The sequence below is a fragment of the Lactuca sativa genome, chromosome 5 (genome assembly GCF_002870075.4).
Source record: "Lactuca sativa cultivar Salinas chromosome 5, Lsat_Salinas_v11, whole genome shotgun sequence".
In the NCBI taxonomy this organism is placed as follows: Eukaryota; Viridiplantae; Streptophyta; class Magnoliopsida; order Asterales; family Asteraceae; genus Lactuca; species Lactuca sativa.
In genome coordinates this window covers 3489520-3505782 of record NC_056627.2, presented here as the reverse complement: position 1 = coordinate 3505782, position 16263 = coordinate 3489520, and the positions used below count along the sequence as shown (strand labels likewise).

Genomic DNA, 16263 nt, shown 5'->3' with positions numbered 1-16263 from the left:
TAGAAGTTAAACTATAAGAATATTAGACAATTAGAATGTATTATATGATACAAAACAACGTATTATGGTGAGTTTGGGTACCTAAGCTTATATACCCTTAAGGGTATATTCACTTTTCCCATATATATATATATATATATATATATATATATATATATATATATATATATATATATATATATATATATATATATATATATATATATATATATACACATAAAATTAAGGCCCAATAGCTCGGTTGTAATATATACTTGAGCAATTCAAATTGAATTGGGTCTAGTATGATTGGGTCTTTTTCGGCCGTAGCCAAGACCATTAAGCATAGTTAAACTGATGATTTTAAACCATAATCACAAGGGAAGAGAGAGTTGTTTTTCTATAATATCATGTATTATATAAGTTTATTTTAAAAAAAAATTAAATATAAAATTCTAAACATTTGAGAAGTATGAATTTATAAATAAAGTAAGAAAATATTGAATTATAAAAATTATAATACTTTTTTTTCTTTTTTAAATTTAAACAAATAATTTAGATAAATAAATAAAGAAAATTAATCAATCTTTCATTTAGTAATTTTGAAATTAGAAGAAAACTTCGTTAATGAAATTGATATGAATTTATTATTGCATTTAAATATTATCTACAATTTAATAAAATGAAAAAAAAAACCATAAAATGACATGTGGAATAAACATTAATTTAAAATAAACACAAAATTATATGTGACAAAACAAATAAGAATATGACGTGTGACAAAAAAAATATTTATTTATTAGAGAGTATGTCTGAATGACTTTATGAATATTTCACTTTTTGGTTGCAAATAAATCTATGTGCTTGTTAAAACATAAAAAAGAGAAGTAAAGTATTATAATATGAACTTTTAAACTCATTTATAATTTCGTTACAGTCAAATAAAAAATTACATAAAATCATTAATTCGGTTAATTTTAGTTATTTTTATTTTTTAATTTCAAAGGATACAACAGATTAGTTAACTAGCAAAGATAAGTATTGTTGATAAAATATAATTAAATAAAAAAAGTACAAAAAGTATTTGATGGTTGGATTGGATCTCAAGGCCGACATATTGGATAACTAAAGACAATAATTCTTGTAGCTTTTCATAAAATCAAGTAGTAAGTATACTACACATCATTTCCAATCCACACGTCACAATCTACAAAGTACCAACTACACCAATCTCAAAATTAAATCTAATCCATCTCACCATAAATTGACATAGAGATGAAAAACCGGAGAGGTAGACAATTTCAGTAACGAATGAAAACATTTAATTTTTATTTTTATAAATCTATTATAATAAATGAAAATAATTTTTACCATATGTCAATTTCTAATTACACCGGAGGGTGTGGGAGGGACTCTTCCCTCACTTTTGGTGGGTCATACCCCTCTTTCCTTCACTTTCCTTTCTTTCACCAAAAAGCCAAGGAATGGGTGGGAAGCCTTTCCCTCACTTTTTTTTTTTTTTAAATATATTTCATACATATATTATACTCATTTTATAGGGAATTAAAACCCATGAATTTTGATATATTTTTTATATTTTTATAATAAGTATATAATTTTATAAATATTAAAAAAGATAAAATAAATAAATAAATAAATAATAACTGGCCAATGAGAAGAAGAGAGAGAGTGCGGCACCCTCTCCCCCCACCTCTTTTCCCACACTCCATTCCCTCACCCACGGAGTGGTGTTCAGGAGGGGAGGGAAGCTTCCCTCACCCCACTCTATCCACCCTTAGTGTTTGACACTTATTATTTTGTGACATTTTTTAAATAAATGATATCCACATGTCAATTTATGGGTTTTTCAAATTTTAAAATTAAAAAGCAACATAATCTTATACTTATATATGTAAAGTATCAAATATAATCTATTATAATAAATGAAAATAATTTTTACCTAATGTCAATCTCTAATTAGTTTTTGACACTTGTTATTTTATGACATTTTAAAATAAATAATATCCACATGTTAATTTATGGGTTTTTCAAATTTTAAAATTAAAAAGAAACATAATCTTATATTTATATATGTTAAGTATTAAATGTAATAAATATTATAATAAATTGCAATTAATTGTTTCTTCATTATTTATTTCAAAATTTTATTTTAAAAATATTTATTATTTATATTTTAATATTTTATTTTCTTTAATCAACTCGTGTAATACACGGATTTTACGCCTAGTAGTTAATAAGTAAGACCAAGGTTGCAAAAAACGCTTGACGTTAGCTAGTCGGTGGATTGGGGTCAAGGGATGAATCGGCTAGACGGAGATTAATAAGAGGATTAATCGGTTACCATTAATTGCTAATTTGTTAAATTTTAAGAAATTAAATATGACTAATATCATATCAAAGTTCGTAAATACCACTAATATGATAACAAAATAGGTTAATATAATTAATACAACACTAATCATGTCTCAAATAGCTTCCATTGAGATACAACTTCTTCAAAATGTTAAAATTCAATCATTTTATAATGTTTTACTCATTATGTATGCAAAGATTAATCGTTAGGCGCCCTCTAATCGGTCGAGTAGCGCCTAGGGATTAATCGGATATTAATTGGGATCTAGTCGGGATTTTTACAACAATGAGTAAGACTGAGATACCTAAATTACTAATAAATAAACCAGCTTCTATGAAATATTATAATAAGTTTTCAGATTACCAATTAAACCTAATGCAATAAAATATAACAAAATAGAGTCAACTTTAGGTGTAAGCTGACACTATTTTCGTCAGAAAGAAAGTCTATGCCGAAATTTTATTTAGTCAAAATCAAACACCATGGCATGGCGTGATAAGATTACTAAAAAGAATCTAATTCGTCAAATAAAATCAAAATAATTGAGAAAAAGATGAGTGAGTCTGTTAGGATGCAATACCCGAGGGACTACCATAGTGATAGTGTATCAGTGTATCCATCTATAACATGTTATATATAATTATTTCTTGAGTTGATATGCCAACAACACTAAGGCAGTGTTTGTTTTTTGTCTGCAGATCTGCGAGGCCTCTTCTGTCTGCGCCGCGCAGACCACGCGCAGACATTAGCCTTCGCAGACCGTTTGTTTTTCTGAAGACTGCAGACCTAAAAATGTCTGCGCGCCCTCTTCTTGGCGCAGATGTGGACCAAAGTCTTCTAACATCTTCAGACATCTTCTAGCTTAAAAAAACATATATATCTTTATTTTTTTCAAGTTTTTTTTTTAATTTATATTTTTTCCAACTTTATTAATGATAACAATTTGAAAAAAAAAAACTACAAAACTTAAAAAAAAAAAAAAAAAAAACTTTTGACCATACAAACATGATATTTTTGAGAAATTTATAAATAAAGATTTATTACAATAATAGTCGTTAAATTTGTTTATATAAATATGAAAAAAAATCATAATATATTCTTATATTTAATACAATATCGTCAATTTCTCGAGAAAATATTTATGGTACGTTTTTAATGGATTTAATTGAAAAAATCGAAGTTTATTTCCATCAATTTATGTATCAAATTCTTTAATCACTAATTATAATGGTTAATTATAATTTTGCAACCAAAGTTGTTGGTTTTTATCAAATATATATGCTAATTCATACCATTTTTAATTTTATTTTTTATACAATAATACATAAAAGTTGATCTAGATTCGTTAATTATTTATAACAAAATCATAAAAATATTAAAAAATCACTTTAAAGTTTAAAAAAATAAGTTTATTTAAATTTCAGTTTATTTTAGTAGCCCGCAGATGTTAAAAAAACAAACAGTCTTCTTTTTTCAGACTGCAGACGTTTGGTCCACCTCTTCTACTGCAGAGGTCTACAGATGTGGTCTGCAGACTGCAGACATTTTGCCTCAGAAAAAACAAACAGCACCTAACAGTAACACTAGTCACAAAAATATCGTCTTTTTTTCAATAAAACAGAATTGCAACTGTTTGTTCTTTGTTGTTCACATTGATACACCGAATAAACATCAATCAAACAATGGCCGACTACTCAACGGCCTCACTTACTTCAGAGCTCCGGGAACTCTTATCTTTTCCCAATCCCATCAAAAAAAAAAAAAAAAAAACATCAAAAGAAATCAAACTCAAGATAATTATCCGACCCCTTTTTCTCGGGTGCAACCGCAATGGTATTGGCGGCAGCCTTTTTCTCGGCGGAATTCACAGCCACCGGTGGCGGAGGAATCTCAACCGGTCTGGGAATCTCCGGCGGACTGGCACAGCGAATCAAGGCCCAATTAACACCTTCAAAGAAGGGATGTTGTTTGATCTCCGTGGCTCCCCTTTTATAAGCCAATCTGTGTTGTGGTTCTTTCACCAACAAACCTCTGATTAAATCCCGAGCCGAAAAACTAACCACGGGTGACTCCGGAAACCTCAACGGCTGACCCACCACGTTCATCAAAGTGGCTCGGTTCCCAGACCCTTTAAACGGAGTCTTCCCAAACAGAAGCTCATACAAAAAGATCCCGAGTGTCCACCAGTCAACCGCACTCCCATGCCCTTCGTTTTTAATGATCTCAGGAGCCAAATACTCGTGGGTCCCCACAAACGACATCGACCGGGCCCCTGTGGGCTCCGCCATCAGCTCCGGTAGCGGTGTCACCTGGTGTCTGATCTCCGGTTTGGCCTTTGATGATTTCTTCTTCGACTTGCTCATAAAAAGTCTAGGCGAGAAACACGACGTGGGGACCACACAGGAGGGTTGGATACAAGAAGTGGGCTCGATACATGCGGGTTGAACACAATAACCGGAGTTCCTTCGAAGGGGTTCGTTGTCTAAAGACGCTGATTTGACAAGTGTCGGGCTCACGGAGCATCGAAGTGAAAGGTCAAAATCGGAAAGCATTATGTGTCCGTCTTCCCTCACCAGAACATTTTCCGGCTTCAAGTCCCGGTAGATTATCCCCAGCATGTGTAGGTACTCCATAGCAAGGAGTATTTCCGCAACATAAAACCTACAAATACAATACAAATTTTATAATCTCAAACACCAAATAATTTGATATATTACAACATACTTTACAGCTTGTTCACAAAATCGCTTCCCGGGTTGCCTTTGTCTGAGAGTGTGCAAATCGCCACCTGGACAAAACTCCATAACCAGACAAGAGAATTTATCGGTCTCAAAATGAGTATAGAGAGTTGGAAGAAAAGGGTGATCCAGAGACTGTAGAATCTCCCTTTCTGTCTGTGCGCGTAACAATTTTTTACGGCTTTCAAGGGAGACTTTATCCATAACCTTCATGGCAAAATAAGATTTAGTACCACTAAGTTCAGAGAGATAAACACTCCCAATATCACCACAACCCAATCTCTTCAACAATCTAAAATGGCTCAGACCCAAAACCCCGTCTTTTGATCTAACGGCCTGGATCGCTTCCCATCTTGAATCGTTTGATTTATGCGGTTTGCTCACACTGCTGCTTAAACCGCTACAACTGCTTTCATCACTTACATCCGTGCTTGTGCTTCCTCTACACATACTGCTCTTACCACTCTCAACAAGATCCATCCTTTCATTCATTTTACTACTCCCACTTGTTATTGTAATGCTGCTCACTCCATCACTTAATTTACCAGATACCGAGCTGTTTTTTGAAGTTCCTTGACCCGATAAACTCTTTTCTGGATCAAATGTATCTTCAGTCTCTATTTTATCACCTAAACATTTCTGGTTTGACTTTTTAGACTCTATTTCCATCTTTTCGGTTGATTTTGTTGGAGTTGCAGGCTCTAAGCAGCTGCTGCTTTTTGTGGCATCATCGTCACATGTGCTTTCTACCATTAGTTTACTAATAGATCTCGAATCCATTTAAGAAACTGCAAATTTCTTTTGATCAATCAAAACTCAAAACCAGAGTAGCATCTCCGACTCATGAAAGCCTGCACAGAAAAATAATTGTAATAACCATTCAAAACAAGCTTTAGCTAAAACTTGATGTTCATGGAACAAAGTTGCAAATTCGCAATCAAACTATTAATGGATATCAACATATATCATACAAAAAATTTGCACACCAAACCTAGAGAAAATACAAATGGAAATCAAACTATCGAGAAACAAATCAACAAAGTTACAAAATCATAAACAAATCCGGAAAGTTACAAAATATTTAAGAAAACCCAGATCACACAAAAATCAGAAAATCCCATTACAAGCTTAAGGAACTACGAATCAAATTCAAGATTATATGCCAGTTAAATTTAGGCAACGGGATCACACCAAAATCGATATCCACAAACAAATCTGGAAAGTTACAAAATATTAAGAAAACCCAGTTACAAGTTCGAGAAGCTATTATTAATGGGAAAAAAATAGGGCAGTAAAAACTGTAGAAATGGTTTGCACACCTAAATCACTATATCTGAGATCAAGCTTTATGTTATTTTACAAACTCAAATTAGAAATTTTACCTCAAATACAAGAGTAAGCTTTCATTGGTGTCTCTGAAATCAATTAATTTATCAAGAACCTAATAACTGGATTTCGAAAACGATGTGATAAAATCAACATCTTGCACATAGCAATCAAAGTCTACGACAAGATAAGAAGAGACCCATGAAGAAAAAAAAGAGGTAAAAAGTAAAAGGGTATATGAAAAGCAGACAGATCTTGAAAATAGACCCACCTCTCTTCCATTAAAATCTTTACCAAAGAACCCTAATCCAAAAACCAACCAAGAACACATGAAAAGCAAAACCCACTTGCATTAACAATCAGATGAGCATTTATGAAAAGTAAAAAAGAAAAGTAACCATAAAAAAACGAACCTGAAGGTCCGCAAAGATCAGTACTTTAGGGTTTCTGTACAGCCCTTAATCAACAATCGACTGACAGTTCCGAATAGTTGAAGTGGGAGATATATAATGGAAGGAAGGAAGAAGGGAGTGAGCTCTCTCTTCCAAAATTGTGGTGGAGGAGAATACAGAGAAAAGGGGGAAGAAAATGGAGTTGGGTCTTTGTGTAATGGAGGAGAGAGAAGGAGAGTTTGAGGAATCGAGGGTAAAGTTAAAGTTTTGCCACGTTCTTGGTATTATTATATTGATCTCAAAGAAAGAAAACATATGGGGCTTCTTTGGTTCCAACCTGTACATCATGGTTTTAGCTTTTAAGGCAACTCAGAAATTTTCTTTTCTTGTCTTGCCTAAATAAAAAAGTGTGGTAGTTTTTTTTTTTCTTTTATGTGAATTGTTTTTAGATGAAAAAGCCTGCTTTTAGATTAGAAACTGGTGTTATAAACGAGTTGCAACAAGTTCGTGGTTGACTTTACCTTCGACTTTTAAACTATAAACTTAAACGATTTTATAGCTTGGTAAGCTTTTTAATAACGACGATTTATTAGACAATGAGATAGACCTTTATATTAATTTGAACTAGATTTTGTTTCAATCATTATATAAGAATGGAGATTTGTTTGTATACTCTATATATTTGTGTTATATGTTTCAATCATTGTATAAGAATGGAGATTGGTTTGAACCTAATATGGTTTCAAAGAAACCCCAAATATTCATCCAACCTCTTCCCTTAGCTTTTTTTGTTCTAATTTTTTTTTTCTTTACCCCTGTCTCGCCTACACTGCAAACAACACATGTGATGCCTCGACTAACATGGACATCGAGTCAGTGACACATCTGCCTCTAAACATTCTTCGTTTCATCTCATTTTAAATGTGTCCAACATCCGGACCTTCATTTCAATCGCTCTAGAGATTGAGATAAAGTCCAATATGTATCTTAGAGAGTCTTTTCACCTCCATGCCCTGACATATCAAGTGTTGGTTTGTATTACACTTCAACATATGTGTCAGTATAATGCCATATGACAACATTTGATGCAATTGTGTTATAATGGATATACGATACCATATCAACCGATCTCCACACAATCTGGTAACATGTCGCTTCTCAATAGGATGCGCTGGGGTCGTCTCAAAGTCATTTTTAAAGATAATTAAGAGTTTGAAAACGATTCATCTACAACATTGGATCTTATGCTCCAAATAAATTGATTTTCCCAAATTATTTGCATATTGTCAACATAATGTTAGCTAATCAGTTGGCAAATGTGGGGTCTGAAGTACCACATCAATGTTTCATTCTTCAACTTGCAGCTAGATTATCCAAGTGATATGATGTTTGAACGATTATTCAACCATACAACATCTTGTCACCATTTTACAAAAGCGTCCAACATGTTGACTTTGAAAGAAGTTTGGAGAGCACATCAAGCGACCTATGTGATGTCCCTTCAACGGCTCTTTACACATCCAACATGATACAAACTACCAATAAAAACGCTTCAAAGTAGTCGCACACCTCTTCTACATACCCTCACAATGACATTATATGTCATGGAAGGGGGCGTAGATGTGTCAGACCGAATAATTTTGGTTATCATTAGAACAATACACAATCCTAATGGGCTCTAACAATCTAATTTATTATGTCACAATATGCCATACCACCCTACATACATCCTATATCTAACATTGCAGCTTCTTAAGCTCCTAGAAAATATGGATATCAGCTTCATCCTCTATCCATTGTAGGTATCTTTGACCTACATCCAATGTAGGCTTGTCATGCTATGAGGCACTACATAGTTTAACTTTTAATCCTTCAGACAAATCTTAGGACATATATGCTACGTTTCACCTTACATCTTAACAAGGTACACTTTCCTGTATTTTTTTAGTTTAAGTCCATATAGTCATATTATTTGTTGTAAGGCGTGTCCTCCAATACCACACATATTCCCTTTCTACATTTAATTATTTCTTTCAAAATTGTTTTAGTCATTCCTAATCTTGTTAGGTGTTGTTGCTAAAGGCGTGTAACGTTCCGATTTTCGAGGCAATTTTCTTTTTCATTTTTATTTGTTCAAAACATAAAAATTACCATCCATTATATTACAAAAACCATTGTCATACATTTATTTATAAAAGAGTGTTTTAACGGAAGTCTTAAAACATTATTGATGTCTTCGATGCAGGTACAGGCATGCGTGAGCTTTTTCTCGATCGGAAAAACAACCTAAAAAATAGTTACTCAAAATTTTTAAGTCGATGATTAGTGAGTTACCCAAGATACCACATACCACAACATATATGCAACGTATACACATAATAGACTTCAACATAAAGTAGGTCCGCACTTTGGTTTTCAACATAAAGTTGGTACACCCGATTATATTGGCCTTCAACATGAAGTAGGTTCGCTCTCAACTCCATCAACATACATATAGTTGACAAATAGTCTAACATAACAGGAAACTAACTAAATTAGTCTAATTGCCTAATTGCATACTATGATGCAACTATATCCTAGCATACAAAGGATACATATTGGAGTATACAATATAGTGAGAAGAAATCGCATGTATAATTTCTCAGATGGTTAACAGCTATCTAGGTAACCCAATTGGTGAGCAACGCGTCTCACCAAGTATTAACCTATAATACTATAATTTATTAGTCCCTGTGGGAATCTGGTAATGAAGGCTAGATATTTCACTAATCCCAATGAATACTGAGATTTATATCAAATAAGGATCAACCAGGTAGGATAGTTGGGAGGCAGGACCATTTTGACATATAGCCTTTTTGAAATCCAACAACTAAGCTAACGTGACAATTCCAGACACCTCTCTTGTAAGTTGATCAATCAATATTATAACTGGAATTATCGATAAATCTCATTTATACATTCATAACAACGATTATGAATATAAATATAAGTTACACTTAAAACATAAACAACCCAAAAATACAAGCCAAAAATTTTGTTTTTAAAATCATTTAACAAACATAATGTTATTACCATAAAATAAAAACATCAACCATGTATCTCAAAATCTCATAAAATCTGTCAATATATAACTGTCTCATATAAAAATATCAGAGTAAGCTCCCATGCTAATAAAACTGTGGTGTGTGCCATGCTATCAACCCGAGCCCTTCCCTTTGCTAGCTGAAGTGCCTGAAACCAAAACTGAAAATTGTAAGCACGAAGTTTATTGAGCTCCCCCAAACTACCACATACCATACAAAGCACATATAACAAACAACATAACTCTGGGACTACTCCCACTGCATCGGGATGAATCCCGACATCGGCTTACCCGACATTGGACTCCTGTCCGGCATCGGGCTCGCCCCGGCATCTGACCGCATCGGGCATCGGACTCACCCCGACATCTAGCTTGACCTGGCATCGGACCGTAGTCCAGAACAACAACATATAACACATAAACTAGCATACATTGGGATTGCCCCGAAATACATATTACATGGCATAATGACTAACTTACTTCGGGCTTGCCTCGACATCGGGCTTACCCCGAAACACATATCATATAACATAATCATATATACTACATCGGGCGTGCACGACATCGGACCGGAATCCGTAACTCATAACACATAACACATAAACATGCATGAATCACAAAGACATCAAGCATACATAACTACTTCTCGAAGCCGCCCCGGCATCGGACCGCAGTCCGAAAACATATAGATTACATCGGGCTAACCTCGGCATCGGGCTCACCCCAGCATACTCTACTACTTAAATGGGCCGGCCTTGGTGCCTTAGACCCGTTCCTACTAAAGGAAAACTCACCTCCCAAACTGGATGCTGAAAACTTATGCGAGGGTATCTCTGTCAGCTGCTCCAACGACTCCCCGACTATTATGACCAAAATAAACACTTAGTCAAAAACTGAGAATCCTTCTAAGGGTAAAATGACTATTTCACCCCTTTGATTTAAATTGGACCATGACCGAGGCCCAATCCTTTCTAATCCTTCCAAACTCACTAAGGCCCATCAAAGTCCTCCAATGGACCAATTTTCTAAATTGGGCCTAACTCCTCAAATGGGCTTTCCACCCAAGCCCAAACTAGTCCATGGCCCTTAACTGTCTCATGGTGGCCCATCATGGCCCAACATCTGCTAAGCCCAAGGATTGGCCCAAACCGAGGCCCAATAACGCAAAGTCCAGAATCTGAGCGTACATTGAGCGTACCTCTCTTTACGTTGCGCATACAACTGAAAGGGCTTGTACACTACGTGTACTGATGTGTACGCCCAACGTACTCTCCAGTTAAGCTCTTCTTTCCAAAACTGCTTAATCCCTTAAGACACTACATCTAAACTACATATTTGGGTCCAATACTTCATCCTAGCCCGTAAAGTCGATCACTTGGTGGCTTGCAAGCCACCAAATGAGCCCAACACTAAAAATGACAACGAACTTCCAAAGAAAAGGCTAGATATCTTGCATGGCTTCATAAAAGCCTCAAAGCTTGCAACTTTACTGCTAAAGGGACTCATTGAGCTTCAAGGGTGGAAACCCTAAGCTCAAAATCGAAGTTGCATGATGAAGATCCAAACTTTGGGCCTAACAAGGTCTAAATCTTCCAAAACCCTAGATCTAGACTTTGAGGAGGAAAGTTAGAAGCTTTATACCTCCTCTAGATCCCAAATGATGAGCTTAATCCAGATCCCTGAGCTCAAGGTACTCAAAGGCTTCTTCTCCAACCTCTCATTCTCTTCTTCAAGGCTTTTCTTCACCAAAATGAGCTCAAAAAGGTCAAACACACACAACAATGGAGTATGAGGCGTATTAGGGTTTTCTGAGGGTGAGAGGGCTGGTAGTAAGGCCAGGGGGTGGCTATAATGGGGTATTTATATGTCTTAAACCCTCAAAATTAGGGTTTGGCATCTGCTCACGTACGTTGCGCGTACGTGCGCGCGCCCCCCGCATCTGATGCATGCCTCTATGCCCTGCGTACGCCAAGGCTACGCCCAATATACGTCTTATGGGCGGCCCAATCCCTGGCCCCTTTGCTTAAGTCCAATCCAAAATTCCTTTTATCTATATTTGACCCAACTATAAATTTTAGGAAATAATTAATAATTAATACCTCAAAAGTCGGTCGTTACAATTCACCCCCACTTGAATTAGACTTTGTCCTCGAAGTCTGCTGTTGCTGCTTCCGGGAATAACCCTGGGTAGTACTCCCTCATCTCCTCCTCGGACTCCCAGGTCTACTCTGAACCCTTTTTGTGCTGCCATTGTACCTTCACTAGCTCGACTTTGTTGTTCCTTAGCTCCTTCATCTTGCGATCTAGAATAGCCATTGGCTTCTCGATGTAATTCAGACTGTCATCCAACTAAATGTCCTCCAAAGGTACTACCGCTGACGCATCTACTAGGCGCTTCTGAAGCTGAGAAACATGGAATGTGCTGTGGATTTGGTTGAGCTCTGCTGGAAGGTCTAATCGATAAGCAACCCGACCCACCCGGTCCAAAACCTTGAACGGACCAATGAACCTGGGGTCCAGCTTGCCCCGCTTCTGAAACCTGATGACACCCTTCCAGGGCGACACTTTCAGGAGGACCTTATTGCCCACCTGGAACTCCAAGTTCGAACGCCGCTTGTCGGCATAGCTCTTCTGTCGGCTCTCCGGACTTGCTGAATTTGCTCCGTGGTCTTGAGTACTACCTCCGTACTCCCCATAACCCTCTGACCGACCTCACCCTAACATATTAGGGTCCTACACTTCCTCCCATAAAGCATCTTGAAGGGAGGCCGGTCTATACTGGAGTGATAACTGTTGTTATACGAAAATTCCGCTAACGAAAGATACGTAGCCCAACTGCTACCGAAATCTAACACGCATGCATGTAGCATGTCCTCGAGAGTCTGAATCGTCCTCTCGCTCTGGCCATCCATCTGTGGGTGGAAAGCGGTGCTGAAATGGAGACGAGTACCCATCTCGTCGTGAAACCGCTTCCAAAACCTAGAAGTAAAATAGACATCTCGGTCTGACACCACCGAGACAGGCACTCCATGACGTGCCACTATCTCTCGCACATAAATCTCGACCAACTTTTTAGCTGATATGCTCTCCTGGATTGGTATGAAATGAGCACTCTTGGTCAACTGATCCACGATGACTCATATCGAATCGACCCCACGTGCGGTCCTGGGAAGCTTAGTAATGAAATCCATGGTGATATCCTCCCATTTCCACACAGGAATTTCTAACGGCTGCACTTGTCGTGTGGCCTCTGGTGCTCCGCCTTGACCTTCCTGCAGGTCAGGCGTCTCTCCACGTACCAAGCTACGTCCTGCTTCATGCAGGTCCACCAGTAATCGGGTCGAAGATCTATGTATATCTTCGTCTCCCCTGGATGGATGGAGAACCGAGACTTGTGGGCCTCATCCATCAAAACCTGCTGTACTCCGCCCCAATACGGTACCCAGATCCTCCCATGCAGGGTCAACAATCCTCGGATATTGTAATCAAATGAAGCTACTCGGCCCATAATCCTTTCGCACTTCTGGCACTCCTTTTTCAGACCCTCGACCCGCACCTCCCTAATCTGCTCCAGCAGTGGAGTAATCACTGCCATCCGCAAATAGATATCTCGGATCAGTGCCGCTACCGCCTTGTGGCTCAGGGCATCGGCCACTACGTTGGCCTTTCCCGGATGGTAAAGGATCTCATAGTCGTAATCCTTAACTACGTCTAACCACCGACTATGCGTCATGTTCAGATTCGGCTAATCCATGAGGTACCTCAAACTCTTATGATCTGTGTAGATAGTACACCAGACCCTGTAGAGGTAATGCCGCCAAATCTTGAGGGAGAACACCACCGCCCCCAGCTCTAAATCATGCTTCGGGTAGTTAGCCTCATGAGGCTTCAACTGTCGCGAGGCATAAGTTATCACATGCCCCCGCTGCATCAATACTACTCCCATACCTGTGATCGAAGTGTCATAGTAGACTACGAAGTCATCTACTCCCTCTGGAAGGGTGAGAATCGGTGCTTCGCACAATTGCTGCCTGAGTGTCTCGAAGGCTGACTGCTGATTAGGACCCCAACGAAACACCACCGACTTCTTGGTCAGTTGGGTCAGTAGAACTGCTATCTTGGAGAAGTCCTGGATAAATCTCATGTAATACCCAGCCAAACCCAGGAAGCTCCGAATCTCGGATGGAGACCTCGGGACCTCCCACTACATCACGACCTCTATCTTGGCCGGATCAACTAATATGCCCTTCTGGTTGATGAGGTGCCCCAGAAACTGCACATCGCGTAACCATAACTCACACTTAGAGAACTTTGCGAAAAGTCTCTCCCTCCTCAAGGTCTCTAGCACCTCCCTCAGGTGATCCTCATGCTGCTCCCGAGTCTTGGAATAAACCAAGATGTCGTCAATGAATACTATTACAGACCGATCCAACATCGGTCTGCACACGCGATTTATGAGATCCATGAACATGGTTGGAGCATTGGTGAGCCCAAACGGCATCACCACAAACTCATAATGACCATAGCGCGTCTTAAAAGCAATTTTCTGCACATCATCATCTTTGACGCACATCTGGTGATATCTGGACTGTAGATCAATCTTGGAAAACCAAGATGCTCCTTGAAGCTGGTCGAACAAATCATCTATCCTCGGGAGTGGGTAACGGTTCTTCACCGTTACCTTATTCAACTCCCGATAATCTATTCACATACGGTGCGACCCGTCCTTCTTCTTCACAAACAGTATCGGGGGTCCCCAAGGCGAACTGTTCGGCCTGATAAAACCCTTGTCTAGCAGCTCCTGCAACTGCGTAGACAACTCCTGCATCTCGGGAGGAGCCAACCGATATGGTGCCTTGGCTATCGGAGCCGCACTAGGGACTAGGTCAATCCAGAACTCAACCTGTCTCACTGGGGGTATCCCAGGCAAATCCTCCGGGAATACGTTCGAGTACTCTCGTACTACTGGTACATCATCAACTGTCGCCTTACCCTTATCCCGGGTATCCATGACATAGGCGACGAATCCTGTGCATCCCTGCTGGAAGTAGCGCCTCGCTCTCGCCGCTGAACAAAGAATCGGTCCGCGTTGTGACCTCTCGCCCTGAATCACTAACTCTCCCCAACCAAGAGTGCGAATCCTCACTAATTGCAGCTCACAATCTATCATTTCCCCATTGAGGCTCAACCAATCCATACCTACTATGACCTTATTCCCTCGCAGGGGAATAGGAACCAAATCCACTGAGAACTGCTCATCAAACAATTGTAGCGTACATCCTCTATAAACCCTCATGACCCCGACGGTCTTGTCATCGACTATCTCAACGTCGAGTGGGCAATCCAGCTCCCCCAAAGCTCTACTGAATCGTTTACTAAGTGCAAGCAACACAAAAGATCGGGTAGCCCCCGAATCGAACAATACCATAGCTAAAATGTCATTCACTAAGAACGACCCTATAAACAAACACACAAACATGAGAAACAAAAAAAATATCAAATATAGAGATAAAAGAAAGGTACATACGTCATACCTGTCACCACGTCAAAAGCTGCTTGCGCCTCCTCTGTAGTAAGCTGAAAAGCCCTACTCCGCACCGTAGGTGCCTCCGCCCGGCCGTGACGGCCATTTGTAATCCTCAAAGTGGCAGGAGAAGGTGCTACAACCTTCCCTGCTGTTGCCAAACTCGGGCACTAGGACCGCTTATGTCCCCTCTAATTGCACTAAAAGCAAATCAGGTCTGATGCTGGTGTGGTGGTGGTAGTAGTTGTACAATCTCGGCTCATGTGACTAGTTCGGTCACACTTGTAGTAGCCCGAACTCCCTACCTTGCACGCTTTCTCATGCATCCTACCGCATTTGTCACAACGACTGTGGCTTTGCTGGCTCCAAGATCTGTGATCTGGTACCTTGGGCTTCTTGCCCGAACCGCCTGACTGAACTCCCTCTGACTTCCTCTTCCTCTCCATCTCTAAATCCAACTCTCTCTCTCTCTCTCTCTCTCTCTCTCGCCCTCGCTATCATATCCTCCAACATCTTTTAGCTGGATTGGCTCACTGTTGAGACCTTAAGTGTTGCGTCATTGGGCTCTGTTGTATAGTCCAGTTTTGTCACGGGTTTGGGCCTGTCCAACCGTGTTTATGTATCTAGGGTTTAGTATATAAGGTGCATGCATGCATCCTTGTCATTAATGATTTCATTATTATCGATTTGATTGTACTGTAAACCCTAGCACACCTCTAGAGTAGAAGTTCTTAATCGAGCTCTTCTGAGGTGTGACTATATTTTAATCATTCGACATACGGTTGATTCATTGTGTGTTCAAGTGTTTGTTAGTCTTATTGATTTACCTGTCAAATATCTAATCGATC

The 16263-nt window shown here is 38.6% G+C and overlaps 1 protein-coding gene across 3 annotated transcripts; it reads right to left on the bottom strand.

Moving 5' to 3' along the window:
- Nucleotides 1-3937: 3937 nt before the first annotated feature.
- LOC111892025 (serine/threonine-protein kinase D6PKL2) lies at nucleotides 3938-7102 on the bottom strand. 3 transcript variants are annotated; one of them, XM_023888089.3, is made up of 4 exons: nucleotides 6831-7102; nucleotides 6689-6720; nucleotides 5078-5942; nucleotides 3938-5014 (listed from the first exon to the last, which is right to left on the bottom strand). In XM_023888089.3, exons 3-4 carry the CDS (start codon nucleotides 5869-5871, stop codon nucleotides 4126-4128), a joined length of 1683 nt encoding a protein of 560 aa, XP_023743857.1. In that variant the 5' UTR covers nucleotides 5872-5942; nucleotides 6689-6720; nucleotides 6831-7102; the 3' UTR covers nucleotides 3938-4125. The 3 variants fall into 3 exon arrangements, with proteins under 3 accessions (XP_023743857.1, XP_023743853.1, XP_042758280.1); XM_023888085.3 differs by lacking the exon at nucleotides 6689-6720 and having other exon boundaries at nucleotides 6831-7101; XM_042902346.2 differs by lacking the exons at nucleotides 6689-6720; nucleotides 6831-7102 and adding an exon at nucleotides 6474-6647.
- Between the last annotated feature and the right edge of the window lie 9161 nt (nucleotides 7103-16263).